Source organism: Crocuta crocuta, unplaced genomic scaffold (genome assembly GCF_008692635.1).
Source record: "Crocuta crocuta isolate KB4526 unplaced genomic scaffold, BGI_CrCroc_1.0 scaffold176, whole genome shotgun sequence".
Taxonomy (NCBI): Eukaryota; Metazoa; Chordata; class Mammalia; order Carnivora; family Hyaenidae; genus Crocuta; species Crocuta crocuta.
Window position 1 is genome coordinate 6047321 of NW_027531905.1, and position 18384 is coordinate 6065704.

Genomic DNA, 18384 nt, shown 5'->3' on the forward strand with positions numbered 1-18384 from the left:
CCCCCCCCCCCCCCTTCAACTTTACTGTTAGAACTGCCACTACCTGCAAGTCTCTACCTGCTGTGGGGACTGATTAGTGGCTTAGAGTCGGGGAAACCAACTGCTTTGCGGGAAATGTGCTCTGGCATTCCAAGACTGAATACTGAACGCATTTGGCCATGGAAGCATTGTTGCACATGGTGGTTAAGTTCTGCATTATTATTAATACTTTATCTCTGCCACTTCAACAAGGTATAAAAGGCTTTTAGTGGGTTGCCTCATGAACCTACTCTCTATTTATAAAATTGCTTCAGCACACAAAACTGTGCTCAGAGTTCTGAGCCAACTTCCTAAAAGACTTAAGATCACAGCTAAGTTGAAGTTGTAGTGCTTTTTATTTATATGCCTTTGTAACTATATGCTCATTTCTTGTCATTTGCATATTTGTCTCTATACCGTATTCTAATTTGTGTGTTCTCAGGTAGTAATGAAGTTCCTACTATGACTTTAACTTCAATAATGGGAACATGTGAAAAGGACAACTGCTCACCCACATTACCGGCTTCAAATACAGGTCTGTAAAAAGGATCCCAGAACAGTACAAACCTGATACTTTGTAGTTATGTTTACTGCTAAGAGACTTGCTCTAAGAATTTCATGGTGGGTTGAAATAGAATCATGGAGGGTAAAAGAACCAGAAAGTTTCAAACTAGAGAAAGGATTCCCATTATTCGTTATTTTGCATCCCCACCCCATTCCTTATATTATTTCTATTCATGAGAATTTATCAGATTTACCTTGTGGATACCTGCTGCTAAAAATACGATTACCAGATTGCAAACCCATGCCTCACCAAGACCCTTTTAACTACGTAGCCTTTAACAAAGAATCTGGAAATGCACAGGCTTAGAACTCACACGGCTTGGTATAATCCTGGACTTCCCACTTTCTAGCTCTCTGTCTTAGATATGTTATGCAAATTTCCTGGACTTTGTTCAGATGGTTTGCCCAGAGTGGGAGGGAGGGAGGGAGCAGACAGAGAGACAGAGAGAATATGATACTTTCCCTGCTTCCAAAGGAGCAAATGGGACCATGCTCATAAAAAGAATTTTTGAAACTCTAAATTGTTCTCAATGGTTTGGAAACTGTGGCATATGTGAAATTTAGTGAACTGTAAAAGGAATTAGTGATCTCTTTCCAGAATCAGCAGTGAGTTAGGGAGTATATATCTTTAAATATTTCAAGAGTTTTATATATAAGAAAGGAGCGGGTTCAGTCTGTGTTACACTGTGAAGGGCAGCATTGGACTCAGGGAAGATGAGGGAAGGAAGAGTTAATAAGGAAAGTGTAAGGATGGAGTTCCCCATTTGCATCTGGGAGCACATCGTTCATCTGATCGTAATGATAGCGGTGTCTTTCCTAAGTTGCCTTTTTCCTTGAGATGTTGGATTGTTGCATGAGGAAATATGGATAGTCCCTTTGGCGAATGAAATGTTTCAACCTTTATGACCTAAAGGGAGAAATAAACACATATACATTCCATCCCAATGTCCCAGTAGCCAAAGGAACTGTGAACCCCTGCCTCCCAGGCTTCTTTCCTCCCCTGAGCCCTGGTTACCGGCACAAGGCTTCCAAACAACAAACCAGCTCATTCCTTGCTTCTGTAGCTTTACTGTGCTCTGCAATTTCTAAAATCCTGTTACATGCAACCTCCAGTTTAAACATTTCCAATTTCCTCAGCCTTCCTCACATATTATAGCAGTGACTCTTGATGTAACCCTCCAGGGCAAGAAGCTGAGTGGTGTTATCTTACTCTGGACAGTCAAATTGGGAATCACACCCTATCCTTGACCCAGATTTGGCTGACTCTTGGCTAAAATGCCATTCTTCACTGGTTCGGCTATGAAGCCATAAATGTCTATCTTGTACTTGTGTAACTGGGAGTTTGGAATTTCAAGTATAAAACGATGCATTTATTTTTACTTATTTCTGCCACCCATAATCCAGGGCCATCTCAGTTTGTTCTGGAAATAGACGAGGAGTTGTTTGACGGGGTGACCTCTAGGTTTCCAGCACCTTCCAGTTCTAACATGCCACAGGCCTCGTGGTATCTTTATGGATCCTGATTCTGTTAAGCAATATGTTTATTCTCTCTTATGTCATCCTCAAGTTGATAAGCTGTAGAACAGGGATTGGCAAACTATGGCCCGTGGGGAAATTTGACTTGCCACCTGTTTTTGTACAGTCCTCGGGCTAAGACTGCAAAGACTAGTTTTAACATTTTTAAAAAGTATTTTCTTTAAAGAAAAAGATGCATTGGAGACTTTGTGTCACCCACAAAGCCCAAAAAATTTCCCATCTGGCTCTTTAGAAAACAAATTGCCCACCTCTGCTAAGGAAGATTTTTATTAAAGGCACTAGAAATGTTGCATAGGACAGTGCCAAGATCAAAATCTTTAGCATGCTACTAGAAACATGCTTTCAGACTCACATAGTCATGTTCTGTACAATTCTTCAGCCAATAGAACTCTGTCTTAAATAAACTATCAGTTAGCCCATGTTTCTCCATCTTTAAAAAAATCATGAGACTCCTAAGTATCTCCTTGCCAAAGCGCAAACACATAATGTCTGTCACATCCCCAGTTTGAGGCTCACGTGAACCCATACTGGTTTCTCTTGATGCCACCTTCTTCCCAAACCATCCTTTTAATGATCCATTTTGCTATGTTATCATGAGGATCGGCATCAAGCTCAGTTGTCAGCAGTTCACAGAATCTGTCACAATCTCAAATTCGGGTCTATAAATGCTCCTCTCCTTTTATTATGCATGATTTTAAAAGAAATATAGCAGCTATTTCAAAACCTCGGGTATAGTTTAAATAGCTATGTAAAATTAAATTGCTCTTAGGATCTTTAGGCCATCTTGAACTTCACTTCATTGTCACCAGAACTTGTTATCTTCTTTTCAGTTCAACATTCTTTCTTCTTAACAACGTGAAAAGTAATAGGTTAAAAAATTTAGTTTCTTTTTAGCACAAATATTCTAACAACATGGTCCCAAGTATATAGTAACCCAATTCCTGCCTTGCTCTTCTATCTCTGAATATTACCTTAAAATTATTACCTTTATGTTAAAGCAAATGCACTTAAATGATAGTTTGATTTTAAGAAAAGAATATTACTTTGCCAGTGAGCCAACCACAAAGCCAGTGTTCTTCCTGCCAGAGACTATAAAGATGGTGGACCCAGGGGCCCAGCACAGCAGCTAAACTAGTGATGCTCGTCCCCAGAATGGGCGCAGGAAGCTCCTAAGACTCAGGGAAGTGGCTGCCGGAGGCTCTGGTGCTGGGCTAAGACCTTCCCAGTCATGCGTGCTGAGAGCCTATCCCAGGACGTGTCTGCCCAGCTCCGTACACCCTTACAGATGGTCGGCTTTATATAATTATTATCGGTAATCACCCAGACATTCAATTGTAATTGTCTTATGTGCTGTTACTAATTGTGACGTTTTGATCTAACATTTTAAAAAAATGAAGTGAGGGGCGCCTGGGTGGCTTAGTCGGTTAAGCGTCCGACTTTCGCTTAGGTCATGATCTCGCGGTTCGTGGGTTCAAGCCCCGCGTCGGGCTCTGTGCTGACTGCCAGCTCAGAGCCTGGAGCCTGTTTCAGTCTGTGACTCCCTCTCTTTCTGACCCTCCCCTGCTCACGCTGTCTCTCTCTCTCCTAGAAATAAATAAAACATTAAAAAAAAAAAAGAAAAAGAAAATAAAAAAATGAAGTGAGTATTTTTGTACAACAAGAATTTCATGAAGCCAATTCAGTACAAATGCTGATGGCATTAATAATTATAAAATCTTCATTCATTCCTTCATACAGCAATATTTGTTGAGTCTGTACTACGGCCAGCCAGCATGCTAGGTGTTCAGGACATGGTACTGAATACACACACATTGGCTATAGGTAGAGCAAACAGAAAGGCCTTTCTGAGGAGGGATTATTTAAATTGAGACTTGGAGCATGAGAAGGAGCCAGTCACACCAAGGGGAGTGCAAGTACATTCCAGGCACAGGGAACAGCATGGGTGAGGGCTCTGAGACGCGTCAAGGATGTAGAGAGATGCTATTAATTATCCTCACTTTATGGGTAAAAACACTGAAAGCACAAACGTTGAGCAAGGTCACAATAGCTGGTAGACTAATCTAGACCTCCAATTCCAAGGCCCGTCCTCCAGTCTTCTAAGTTTTATTGTCTTCTAGTTAAAGGATTAACTGGGAGGGATGCTAGGGACATCTGATGAATAGAGGCCGGGGATTCTGCTAAACATCCTGTAATGCTCAGGAGAGGCCGCTCAGCAAAGAGCGATCCAGCCTAAAATATCAATGGTGTTGAGGATGAGAAACTCCATTCCATCCCAAAGTCCATTTGGATACTGGTTTACAACTCTGAACACAAGCTCATAAAAGGCTACTCATAAAAACCTCTACAACCTGTGACTCACCTATTACCCAAAGAAGAGAACTTCCCTTTTCTGGATAGGCAGACGGGGACAATTCTTCCAGGCTTATGACACCAGAAGCAAAGTCTTCATTTTCTTAGGCTCCACCTGTGCTGAGAACAGGGAGAGGCAGGTATGATTTTGCAGGGAAGCACCCAGAGAATGGAGAGGAGGATAGTGGAGGAATGTCAGCCCCATAGGGTGACAGGGACCCTGTTGGGAGCCAGAGGTGAATGGCGATCATTCCTAAATCAGTGTTTAAAACTGCAAGAATGCCTGTATTAACATGTCTACTCTTTCCTTGTATCCATTTTGCTTGTGGCCTGGTTAAGTGATAAAGTTCGTGGGATTGAAAAGTCCACAGATTTACTCCTCTAGCCCTAGCCACCTTTAAATCATGGCCACATGAATTTAACTGCAAAAGCAGAATGAAAACCAGAAGCTGGTGTTTGCTGTGTACCATGTGTCTGTCACTGAGATTTAAAAATAACTTTCTATGTCTAAGATCAAAATTAAATTTTAACTTGCAAACCCTAGTGTGCATTTGTGACAGCCTTGGTTTGTTACCTTGTGGACAGCAGGCCCACGTTACAAAGGCCCTGACACATACCCAGCGCCAGAATAGCAAACCTCGTGGTGATTGGGAAGCCCGGCGGCCCATCCCCGAGGATGCTGCAGCAGATGCAGGTAGGCTCATTGTCCCAGGAGCTGCACATTCGCATGGTAACTGGCAACCAACTGTGGCTGGAAAAAAATAAAATAAAAAGAACTTTTATTTCATTTGCTGTAGACCTACCTGACTTCTTAGACAAATATAATCACTTACCAAAGAAACACCAGAAAAATTTAATAACTGATTTTCTAGAAAAGGGAGGGCTTTTTTAGGCAACTTACAAAATATAGTTACAATTATCTTCTGAGGAAGGGTCATTCAAATGTACAGAAAAGGGAGGAAGCTCACAGATTTCTCACACTAATGAGTAATTCTAACGTGACATGTTTTGGTATTTTACTTTAATGAAAAAGACTGAGGAATAGCGGAAACCAATCAGCTTTAGCACCACTCTACATTTTGGCTTCCCACTGGGGGCCTTGCATTTTAATCTCTTTTTCTAGTTAAACATTTTAAAAAAGAATTTCCATAATGAAGCGATTGTAATTAAAGTTTAAAACTAACAAACAAGAAGGGTCCAAATGCACTCAGGCTTTCAGATATATATCCCAGTGATAATCTTGTTTCTAAAAAATTATTTTAAAATGGATAATTTAATTATTAAGGCAGAAAAAAGCCTTATTAACAACTCTTATTCAAGCATGACCAGTATTTGAAAAAAACTTATAGGCTAACACCTCAGATCAGAGCCAGTCGAAAATGTTTTTATTCCTTTCTTCATATAAAACACTTTAATATCGTTTATGAATTAGGAAAAACTATTTTACTAATACTCAACTGAAAAGGAGCATAATTTAATGTCATACTGTCCAAGTATCAAGTTTGTTATATTAAAACTATACCTTTGCATAAGATTTTATAGCCATCCATCACCAATAATGATAATTATAATACCTAGATTTGTTATCCTCATGTGCCAAGCTATGTTCTAAGTTCCTTACAAGTGTATGTTTAGCTTTTTTAAGTGTGTCTGCATTACACATCTATTTTCATGAATTCTTTCCTTTTGCCTGTACACAAGCTTGTGCTATCACTTCTTTTTTCCCTAAAGTTTGTTTGTTTGTTTGTTTATTCATTTATTTATTTAGAGAGAACAGAGAGCCCCCAGTTTCTCTCCCAAGCTTTATCTTCCACTCCTCTACATGCTGGTTTATTTGATCTTCATCACATAGGTGAATATTTTTCTACTTCTCGGGCTCTGTGGCCATGCCATGTGAATGCCTCTCTGCTACTGTTTTAATTCATTGAATATTCAAGGGAAATTCAGAGGCTTCTTCCCTCTCATTATCCCTAGTATTAAGTGTTCTCCCTATTCTGATTTCTTTGTACCACTTCTGTGGCTTTAAATGCATGTTAATTTGCCTTGTAAATTAAGTAAATGTTTTATCTCCTACTATTTCATCAGCTAGTTGATAAACCACCTTGCCCCTATTTAACGTTCTCCAGCGGCTCCTCTTGGCTTTCAGATAAACTTGAAGCCCTTTATCTGGGTGTAGGAGTCTCTCCATAATAAACAGTTCCCTTCCTGTTTCTCTTCTCACAGTTGGCTATGGGCACCAAAGTCCCGGTCATTCTAATGCACCCGCAGTTCCTCAAGCACCCCACATATGTCCATGCCTGTTTACCTTTGCTCATCCCACTTTATCTGCCTGGAATGTCTTTGCTGATATTACTGGCCAGGCATGTGTCTCTTTCAGTATTCAACTCAAGATGAATACTGAGAGATGCTGTCCCCAGCACCCCCATTCCTGTGAGATGCACACCACCCTGCCTGCGCAGTGCATTGTCTTTGTTCACCTGCCGACCCACCTTCCCTAGGAAACCATAAATCTCCTAGAGGCCCCCATACTCTCCCCTCCCCACGTGTATACCCAGCACCTAGCTCAGGGTCTGTTGAGGCAGTGAAATGAGGCAGGTTTGGCATAGGGAAGGCGAGGTGGTTATGTAGGTAGGTCTCCACAAGGTGGCATTTACATAGATGAATTTACTATGACTCAGGGCCTGGCTTTCAGCCTGAAGGCCTGGGAACTTGGCTTAACATATTGCGAATAAATCTATCTCACAAAGATAGAGCCTTATTGACCAAGCTCGTGGAGGCTGCTATATAAAACTAGCGTGGCTCCGCACCAGTTATTATGGAATGAATATCAATTGTTGTCATTGACCTGACCTGGGTGTGCTCCCTGTTTACATGTCACACAGAAACTCAATACTCTCATTATATATATTTGCAGCCAATGCATTTTATTTTACAATGGCTAATCATGTGAATTGTGTGTGGATTTTACTGGCTCACCTGTGAGAGAATGAACAATCTCATTCTTAAATTCTTGGGGAGAGATGGGAGGACTTTCATGTGGCATCATCTATGGACTGATCAATCAGGCACGTAATTGAGTCATTAGTAAACATTTATGTGACATGACCAGGTGTTCCTGATTGAATAGATGAATGTGGATCCCGCCACTAAAAAGAAGATTGCTTTGGTTGAAACTATAGCAAAGTAGCATAAAGACGTTTTCCATATGGCCTAGTTACTAGAAAATCATATTTCTCTTTTGAAATTACTTTAATTTAATTTAATTTAATTCCCTTACACATTTTTAAATGTTTTTTTCATGTTTATTTATTTATTTTGAGAGAGAGAGAGAACAAGGGAGTGGCAGAGAGAGAGGAAGAGAGAGAATCCCAAGCAGGTTCCATGCTGTGAGCACAGAGCCTGACATTCATTCTCACAAACCAGATCATGATCCGAGCTGGAACCAAGAATCGGACGCTTGGGGGCGCCTGGGTGGCTCAGTCGATTAAGCATCTGACTTCAGCTCAGGTCATGATCTCACGTGTGTNTGCCCTAATTTTTAAGCACCTACTAGGTGTATGCTAATCTCTCTTCAGTGTTTTACATATTCTTAATATAAGGTTCTGAAGGGTTTCACCCTTAATCAGACCTCCCCATTTTACAGATGAGGATATTGAGGTCAAGGGATGGCCAAAGTCTCAGTATCGGAACAAAGTAGAATTTGAAGCCACGCCCATCTAGCTGCCTTACACATGTGCCCCCACCTGCAATATCTTTGNTGGGGGCGCCTGGGTGGCTCAGTCGATTAAGCATCTGACTTCAGCTCAGGTCATGATCTCACGTGTGTTTGAGCCCCGCGTTGGGCTCTGTGCTGACTGCCAGCTCAGAGCCTGGAGCCTGTTTCAGATTCTGTCTCCCTCTCTCTCTGACCCTCCCCTGCTCACGCTGTCTCTCTCTCTCTCTCTCTCTCTCTCTCTCTCAGAAATTAAAAAAACAAACAAACAAAAAAAGAACATTAAAAGAATTGGACACTTAGCGGAAGGAACTACCCAGGCTCCCCCTTTCTCCCGCATTTCTAACTGGTTTTCTTCGTGGTCTTCCTAGTCATCAGGCTAGAACCCACCTTCGAGTGTCCGGAGACCTAACTAGTGTGCTGCACACGGAGCTTTCTCCGTCTCCCTTGTCTCTTTCTCTGCTCTGCTGTCCCCACAAGCCTCACCTCTTCCCTACTTCCCCTTCCTCCAAAAGCAGTTTTATTTCTTCTGCTTTCTACATCAGAATGTGCCTTGAGGCTCACCTCAAAGGAAAGTGGTCTGGCGCAGACTCTGCTGCTAGCTCTGAAGTTGCGCTCGGTGCTTGCTTGTCTCTGACTCCAGTCCTCCTCTCCAGGTATATGTTTATGTTTTAAAAAGAAACCACTCTTAATAAGGTGAAATTATTGGGATCCCCTATCCATGTGAAGTTAAAGTCAGTTCACAAGAGGAAGATCAACCTTTTTGTAACAAAGTACCAAACAGGCTCTTGGTAATGGATCATGTAGACAAAATTAGACTTTCTTTCTTTCTTTTTCCCCTCTGGTTGTTTCCATACTCCTGCCTTGACATACACACCGTGACTCTACAATTCCAAAATCCAATGCCACTATGGTTCTTTAACCTTGTAACAAGAAAAATACGTTTCTGCCCACTTACCAGTTTTAGAAAATCCTGATTCTAATATCTAATTCAGTATGAACTTTTCACTATTTTAAATGCCTGGGAAATTAGTACCAAGTCTGGTAACCTTAACTTTAAGCAAAATAAGACCAGGAATTTTTCTGTATCTTTTCTGTCTCCCCATTTCTTCCTAAATATTTTCACATAAATACATTCACATGAAATAAATTGTTCACATACATACATATGCTTCTCCCATAGCTCAGTGCTCAACATTAAAAGAGCTTAGGGGCACCTGGGTAGCTCAGTCAGTTAAGGGTCCAACTCTTGATTGGGGCTCAGGTTGTGAAATCGAGCCCTATGTCAAGCTTCACACTGACCTTTGAGCCTGCTTAAGATTCTCTCTCTCCTTCTCTCCCTGCCGATCCCCACCAATCGTGTGTGTGTGTGTGTGTATACGCTATCTCTCTCTAAAATAAAAGAAGTATATATATATACATAAAATAAAATAGGTTAGGGCAGAAATAATATCTGCCCTAATTTTTAAGCACCTACTAGGTGTATGCTAATCTCTCTTCAGTGTTTTACATATTCTGTAAAAGGTTCTGAAGGGTTTCACCCTTAATCAGACCTCCCCATTTTACAGATGAGGATATTGAGGTCAAGGGATGGCCAAAGTCTCAGTATCGGAACAAAGTAGAATTTGAAGCCACGCCCATCTAGCTGCCTTACACATGTGCCCCCACCTGCAATATCTTTGCCTCCTGGGTGAGCTGTTTTCCTGAGCCCTTACCACAGCCTCCCACACTACAGCAATGCACAAGGAATACTCGCTTTCTTATATTTTGTGCTTTTCATCCTGTGATTTTTGACTGATGGAAGAAAACAAGTATTTCAGAATCCCATTGTGTGGCCTTCTCAGTCTGTGTCAGTCACATGCTGCAACATTTAATGTGGGTTATGTGATTTTGAAAAATTGTGTTGTGGCACTGTTATAATGAAATTGATGTTCGGAAGTAGACGATAGCATATTTAAAAACATGAGTTTAATGCAGTGTTTAATTTGTGTGTTTTCATAGCAGATGAAGAGTATGAAGATGGAATTGAAAGGACGTGTGACACACTGCTAATGTGCATTGTCACTGTCCTGAACCAGGGCCTCAGGAATGGCGGCGGCGTGGGAGATGTTCTGAGAAGGCCATCGAAAGATGTAAGCTGGAGACCAAATATTTTTTTCAAGAAGAATATCATCATTTTTCATAGTTTGTTTGTTTAGAGAGAGAGAGAGCACGTAAGCACGAGCAGAGGAGGGGCAGAGAGCAGGAGAGAAAAAAAAATCCCAAGCAGGCTCTGCGCTGTCAGCATTGAGCCCCATGGAGGGCTCAAACTCAGGAACTGTGAGATCATGACCTGCGCTGAAACCAAGAGCTGCATACTTAACCGACTGAGCCACCCAGGCGCCCCGAACATAATCACTTTTTAGACTTTCTTAATAGCATTTACAATATGGTTTTTGTTTTCAGGATACTGTATCATGTCTTTTGCTTTCAAAGTATAACGGTGGCCATTAAAACCAATTAATTATATACTAGAATTACACAGAGATAGCTAATGTACTAAAAAAAATCTACGTATGTTATGAGAAGTTTCCAAGCTTAAACTGTGTATTGTATTACAGCAACGAGATTATGCCTACAAACTTTATCGAGGAGTTAATTGTTACGGAAATAACAGAAACTAGGCTGCTTCTTATCAGTCTTCTCAGGCATGAAGATTGTACTCTTTGTCTCCGAATAGTAATAGCCGCCATTATTTATCCATGATGAATATAAACCTTGAACAAATTCTAACATGATTTCATATTTTAAAATGGCAAGGCTGAAAAATTTCTCATTAGCTGCAAAAATCTCAAGTGTCAGACTGGAGGTTTAAAAAAAAAAATCACAGTTCTCCAATCGGCCAGCCATACCATATTGTCAGTTCATCTAATGGTGCCTCTTCTATGAAGGAGCTGGATCAGTCTCTAATGTGTGTTTTCAGACTGTCCGTCAAATAGAAGTAACCTGGAGCTGTGTGTACTTGACCCTGTGAGGCCAAGAACAAAATCTACTCTAAAAACTGACAAAAAAAAAAAAAACATTAGGTCCTCTTAAGCTCCCTAATCACTGACCTTTGGAGTTGCTACTTGCGTACCTTTCATACAGCTTCTGGGAGAGGGTCCCAATGTGCCAAAATGCAGTTAGCCAAATGATATAGGGAAGTGGTTTTTAATGAAAGGTACGTCCCTGATTGTTGGGAGGGGTAGAAGTCCTAGAGAATGCACGGGCTTCTGGGACATAGATGTGACATTTATTTCACAGCACTTAAGGAAAAGAATATGAAAGTAGAAAGTGTGTGTCATTTTTCTCCCAACTTGGAGTACTATTTATATTTATTCAGGAAACATTTATCAAATACATTCTCTATGTTAGACAATATGCCAAAGCAACTTGCCTTGAAAATATGTATATATATTGATATACTTTATTTCAGGAGCCCTTGTTTGCTGCCCGAGTGGTGTATGACCTTCTTTTTTACTTCATTGTTATCATCATCGTTCTTAACTTGATTTTTGGTGTTATCATTGATACTTTTGCTGATCTCAGAAGTGAAAAACAGAAAAAGGAAGAAATTCTAAAGACAACATGTTTCATCTGTGGTAAGTGTTCTCAGGATACTAAAATAATAGATGAAGAAACTGTCCTGGAAGAAGGAGGGGCTGGAATGATTTTTATTTGTCATGCTTTGGGAAAAATAATTTCAGAATGAAAGCTGGACAAAAATTATGTAACCGAGCATTGGACTAGGGTTCTCTGCTTATAGAGATTTAGCAGAAATAGAAGAAATTATAGAATAGAAGAATCATATCCGAAAGCTATGTTGTCATTATTTCTGCAATTTGCATGAATCTCTGACTGTAGAATGTGTTGCAAAATTTCTAAAGGTTACACCAACTGGCAAACAGATTTTTAATCACAATAACATATTGATTAAATGACAGAATGATTTTTATTTTATTTTATTAGATTATGAATCTACAGATGATTTTTCTAGAAGCTTGAAATTCTGTTCACTGACTATAGTCTCTCAGTTTTCTCTCTCTCTCTCTCTCACACACACACACACACACACACACACACACACACAGTACCTCACACCTCGTACTCTCCTCTCCTTCCCCTACTGTTAGCTCTCTCAGACTCACCCAACTTTCTCCTTGCCTCATGATTCTTTTCGTCTCTACCCTATTCTCAATATACCAAAGCCCTTTCTGGCTTTGGTTGTCTCTGTAACTGGCCTAGCACCCTAGAATCCTTCCCCCTCCTTGAATATCACCAAGTCCAGGTTACCTTCACCATCTATTTTAGCATGCTGAGCTGAAGAATTGTTGCTTAAAGTCACAAAACAAGCGTAACATCTTCACTACAACATTATTCTCTATAACAAACTGGGCCCTCAGTAAATCCCATTTCCTCCTTGGCTCACTTTTTGTCCACATCTCATTCTCCTCCGTGGGTCTTCCAAAGCTTTCCAGCATTCCTCCAACACTTGGAGGTGTACTAAATAATGAACTGTAACAGTGAACTGTCTTCCAAGGAAACAAACATGAGTTGGATATGGCCCTCTGCAGGGTGCTCACAACCTATTGTGGAACACAAACACAATAGGTATCATTGCTATTTAATGTGTTCAGAGACATAACAGAGAAGTTCACAGGCTCTTATACCCCTTCTGGCTGTGGTAAGGGGCAAAGAAAGAGTGAGGAAAGGCTTCAAGAAGAAATGGTCACTGAACTGATAGTAAAAAGTAGAAGGTAATTAGCCATATTAAAATGGGTAGAAGCAGAGAGACCAGCATAAGAACAGGCATGGAGGGAAGAACAACACAATGAGAGTCTTCAGTGACTCTCAGGGGCTCAGTGTTGCTGGAGCATGAATCTCAGAGCAGAGCATGCCCAAGCAAGAGATTCATCAGATCATGTGTGGCCTTTTATGTTAAAAAAAAAAAAAAAAAAAACTTAGATTTTATCCTGTAGACTTATAGAGGATGCTTAACCATTAAAGAATTTAAGTAGAGGAGTACAGGGTCTAATTTTTGTTTTAGAGCAATAGAGCAGCTATGAGAGGTTGTTTGCCAGGACACAGTCCAAGTGAAAAGTGATGAAACCTTGATGCAGGAGAGTTAGGTTGGCAGTCGTAAAGGTAGAGGACCGGGTCATGAAATATTTAGAGACAGAATTTTTAAATCTCAGTGGTTAGGAATGGATATGAAAGATAGTTGGGTGCCTGGGTGGCAGGTCATACCAACAGCTGAATTTAAGAAGAAAAGGAGAAGAAACATTTAGAGAGGAATATGCTGAGTTTGGCTTCAGAAATACTGAACTTGCAGCACGCACTGAACACCCCAGTGAGACACACCCAGCACAGAGGTCAGCATGGGCCTGAGCCTCAGGGAATGAGCCTCCACTGAAGACAGTAGTTGGGCAATCTTCAGCCTGTGTGTGGAGCAGGAGTGTGGAGAAAGACTTCGGAGGGGGGAGGAGAAGATGGGTCAGCATGGGATATATTAGCACTGAAGAGGTAGGAGAGAAAGACGGTCACACACACACACACACACACACACACACACACACACACACCTGTCCAGTCAGAATGGTGTGAGGAGAACCAGGAATGTGTGCTTGTGGACATGAGGGGAGGGTACAGGCTCAGGAAGATAGTGACTGATTATCAACCATTTCAAAGCACAGAATGGCCAGAGACATATTAACCCAAGTAGAGCCTTTGGTGACTCAAGATAAAGATGGAGAACTTTCCACAAGGAAAAATTGCACAATGCTGGGGGGAGATTTGCTGGAAGGAAATGAGGCAGAAAGAAGAGTCTTGTCTTTCTATACCTAGATTAGATGGAGGGAAGCAAGATTGGCATGGAGCCAGGGATTGTACTCGATGTACAATAACTTGGGGATTTGGGGAAGAGAAGTGTTATATGGAAGCATGAGTCCCATGGAGGAAAAGAAGACACTGCCCTTGAAAATCTTTCTGTGTGTCACATGATCTTGCTTCCATGATGCTTCATTTAAGCCTTTTTCTTCATGATCATAATAATTATTATCTCCATACTCAACCTTGGAAGAAAGGGTTCTTTGGAAGGATGTGTCAGGAAGATGTGAGCTTCATTTGAGGACGTGATCCTGTCTCCTGTTTTCTAACCACAAGAAACATAAACAGCAAAACAAGCCCATCACTTAACCACTATTTCTGCTCCTCTCAACTTTCTCTTTGCTGCCAAAATTCTCTTTGGCTTTTCACAGTTATTAAAGAAACCTATAACCTATATATTCCTTAAAACATCACAGTAACCCTCATTGCCAAATTGAATGGTTCTCAGCTCTCCCCATTAATTTCCTGCTGGCCTTTTCTTCTGCCTTGGATTGTTCATCCTCTGGTTCCATCACAAGGCCAATGTCTTTTCCCAACCACTGGATAAGCAATTTGCACTTTATCATTGACTTCTTGTCTCTTCTCTCTGCCCTCTTCTTTAATACCACCTTTATGCAGATTATTGTCAAATGTGCAACCACAGCTCTAACCTCTCTCCAGGCTTTTATCCTTTGTTTTCGATTATTGACTGACACCTATGCAGGCATGACTTCCTGGCAGCCAAATTTACCGTGTCTAAAAACCAGCACATCCTGACTTCCCATCGGCTTCCTCTGACCTAGCAATGTATCCTGACCTCCACGTTGCAGCTGATGATATCCCGCAGTGCTGTCGGTTATCTGGGCTGGGAGCTTCTCCATCATTTTTAGCATCTCCTTTGTGCTGTTCTAGGTGCACTTGTTGCCCTGTGCTAATGAATCTACTCTCCCAGTCTCATTCCCTTCCTCCCACACATCCCACAGCCGCACCTTGATTTTTCAGACTCACCTTGGCTCACACCCAAAAATGTCCTGCTCGATGCTGCCAGATTAATTTTTCCAGTTTGAATTCACCATTTTCTTACTCAAAAGGCCATCAGTAGCATTGCACAGTCTGTAACTTTAACATTCCAAATGTCCTGGCATGTAAGGTGCTCCACAATGAGGCTCCGTCTTTTTTTTTTTTTTTCCACCTTTTCACCCAATGTTCTCCTGTTTATAGCTCCACTTCCAGCCTAACTGCATTACTCATCTTTAATACAGAGACTCTCCACGTGTACTCAGTTATGGTATTTCCATTTGGAATGCCCAAACTCCTTAGCTATTGAACTCCAACCCTCTGTCTAAGACCAGCTCTAATGCCATTATTCCATGAAGCTTTCTCTGATTTCACTACCCAGCAGCAAGCCCTCACATCACACTTAGCTCTGTGGTACTCTACATATTTTTTTCCTTGTCCTATCTCTATTGGATGCCATGCACTATCATATCATAGAAAGGGCATGGACTTTACAGTTATGTGGAACACTGGTTCCACATCTTGGATATGGGATCTTGGCCAAGTTTACTTTCACCTTGAACTATTGTTCCCTTCTCTGGAAAGTAGGGAATATAATGCCATCTTGTGAAGTTTGGGTGAGTATAATTGATACCATGTATGTCAAAATTTCTAGCTCAGTGCTTAGCTGAGTAAGCCTTCAGTGCACATTAATTTCCCTTCTTTAAGAGATCCAGATTCATACCTTATTTATTTTTACGCTTCCATAGTATGTATTGGGAACCATTCATAAATATTTGCTGAATGACTATTCAGTAAATCAGCCCAAATTAGCATTATCTCTACTTTTTTAAATTTTTCTTAATGTTTATTTCTTTTTGAGACAGTAAGAGAGACAGAGAACAAGCAAGGGAAGGGCAGAGAGAGAGGGAGACACAGAATCTGAAGCAGGCTCCAGGCTGTGAACTGTCAACATAGAGCCTGATGCAGGGCTTGAGATCATGAAATATGAGACCATGACCTGAGCCAATGTTGGATGCTTGACCAACTGAGCCATCCAGGCACCTCATATTATCTCTATATTTATGCGACTTATATCCTGCAAAAGGAAGATAAAGTGGGTAAATACTAAACTGACATATTACTATGGACAAAAGCGTGGGTATGTCAATTCCAAGTTATTCTAAATTTTCTCACATTCAGGGTATTGTTTCTGTGGCTTATGCATTCCCACAGAGATAAAGGGTCATCTATCAGGAGGCATAAAGAGATATTAGATCAATATGGTCTATTTTCCAGAAGCTTCACATTTATTCTAAAATTTGAGAGGCCATTTAAGTAATTTAACCTAAGAGTAAATGCAAAGAGTATTTTTTAATGCTTATTTATTTTTGAGAGAGAGAGAGAGAGACAGCATGAGCAGGGGAGGGGCAGAGAGAGTGGGAGACACAGAATCTGAAGCAGGCTCCAGGCTCTGAGCTGCCAGCACAGAGTGTGATACAGGGCTCGAACTCATGAGCCATGAAATCATAACCTAAGCTGAAGTTGAATGCTCAAACGACTGAGCCACCCAGGCACCCCAAGAGTATTTTTGTATTAGAACAAATAGTATGCTATAAAATAAAGCAAATTTAATGTGAACATTTAAAATAATATAGAATTTTTTTAAATTTTGCAATGTAATCCCAAGGAACTTTCAGCTATTAATCCTTGTGACCTCAGTAGCATAAAGGTTCTCTACTCTCTGCCCTCAAAGAAACTTCAGCAGAAATGTGTGAGAAGCATTATGAGAATGCATATCTAGATATGCATTTCATTCCTGGAATTGATTACCACATATAAGATCTAATATGTACCGTATATATTATAAGAACTTAATTACAAGAATGATTTAAACAGTTGGGATATTTGGGGGTTATACCAGTAGGCTATAATACAATTGTGATTACTTGATCGATGATTCTTGGAAGAGTTGGGTGTTAAGTTGTGATCTAAAGAGAGAGATAGTATCAAACAACAGAGGAGAGAATCTCCGCAGTAGGAGAGAATGGTCTCCAGCAGCACACATACCTAGTGACACCCATAGTGGCAATCGAGGAGGAAGTAGGTTCTGTGACAGGCAAAGAGAGCAGATGGGACGTTCCTAGCCTTGAAGACAGTGCCCAGATGTGTGAGCGTTATGACTCAGAAAACAATTGCTAATGATCCAGAAGGCGGTCCTGATAGGGTGATGATTAGCAGATGACAGAGCTGGGGCGGTAGCGCAGGCACAAATTGGCACTGGTATCCATATTAATTATTAATTTTGAGTTACCAGTGGCTGAAAATCCAGTGAGAGAGAGATGTTGACAGACCAGATGTGACAAAATAACAAAATGGGGAAAGGATTGATGGTAGTCTGGTGCCTAGATTTAAAGATCTTTCTGGGTGATTTCATAGGAGACAAAGCCTACACTGTCAGCGAGAGGCAATGTGTTCTTCTCTCAGCATATTGGTTCTTTATCTTTACTTCTGCATTAAGGTCATTTATACATTTATTTGCACAGTAATTACTTATTGAGTGTCTACTATGTGCCAGAGTATTGCAGTGAGCACAGCTGGACAAAATTTACTGCCATAATGGAGCTTATTTCCCAGCATACACAGAAGGCATGATGCCAAGGGCTATGCAGAAAAATAAAGCTGAGAAGAGGAGTAGACAGGCATGCCTGGGTGATGGGTCAGTATGAGCCCTCACCTTAGTCATACTGTGTGGGAAATATGACATAGGTATTCTGAAATGTTTGTGTTGAGCCTACAAAGTCCCTCTTATCCTTCCTTTCTTTTTGCCTTGGTCATCTTTTCCAGTACCGTGGCTTTCATTGTTCATTTTATGTTATTTATCCTTGAATTTGTGTATTAAACCTTGACATCTCTGTTCAGAATTTCTAGTTGGACCTAGCAGCCCAACACTGGTTGTTCGACAGATATCATAAACTCAACACATCCCAAAGCAAACATATCTTCTGCCAAAGTCTCTTCTTTTTTTCCCTTCTTGCTGTGGTGATGTTACATAAATTCAGTCATTCACGTCAGAAAGTTTAGGGTCATTCTTGATTGCTCCTCAATCTATACCTCTGATTGGATATCAAGCCCTCTTAAGTTTTCATTCTAAAACTTCTCTTTAATCTCTCTCCTTATTCATTTTTCAGTTACTCTGTCAATGTTTGTTGAACGCCTACTGTTTTCCAGATACTATGCCCAGTGCTGATAAAACAAAAATAAATCAGCTCTTGCAGTGGTAGAGGCTGTAATAGAAATAGACAGATTTTTGTAACAGTGTTATG

At 40.8% G+C, this 18384-nt stretch overlaps 1 protein-coding gene across 3 annotated transcripts in view; it reads left to right on the forward strand.

Moving 5' to 3' along the window:
- The window catches only part of ITPR2 (inositol 1,4,5-trisphosphate receptor type 2), a 490032-nt gene that overhangs the window by 413237 nt on the left and 58411 nt on the right, over positions 1 to 18384 (forward strand). For 2 of the 3 annotated variants that reach the window (XM_077774582.1, XM_077774584.1), the window contains exons 52-54: positions 461 to 553; positions 10181 to 10311; positions 11634 to 11799. In XM_077774582.1, the coding sequence (XP_077630708.1) occupies positions 461 to 553; positions 10181 to 10311; positions 11634 to 11799 (390 nt within the window). The remainder of the gene's footprint in view (positions 1 to 460; positions 554 to 10180; positions 10312 to 11633; positions 11800 to 18384) is intronic. The other variant, XM_077774583.1, reaches the window with a different exon arrangement.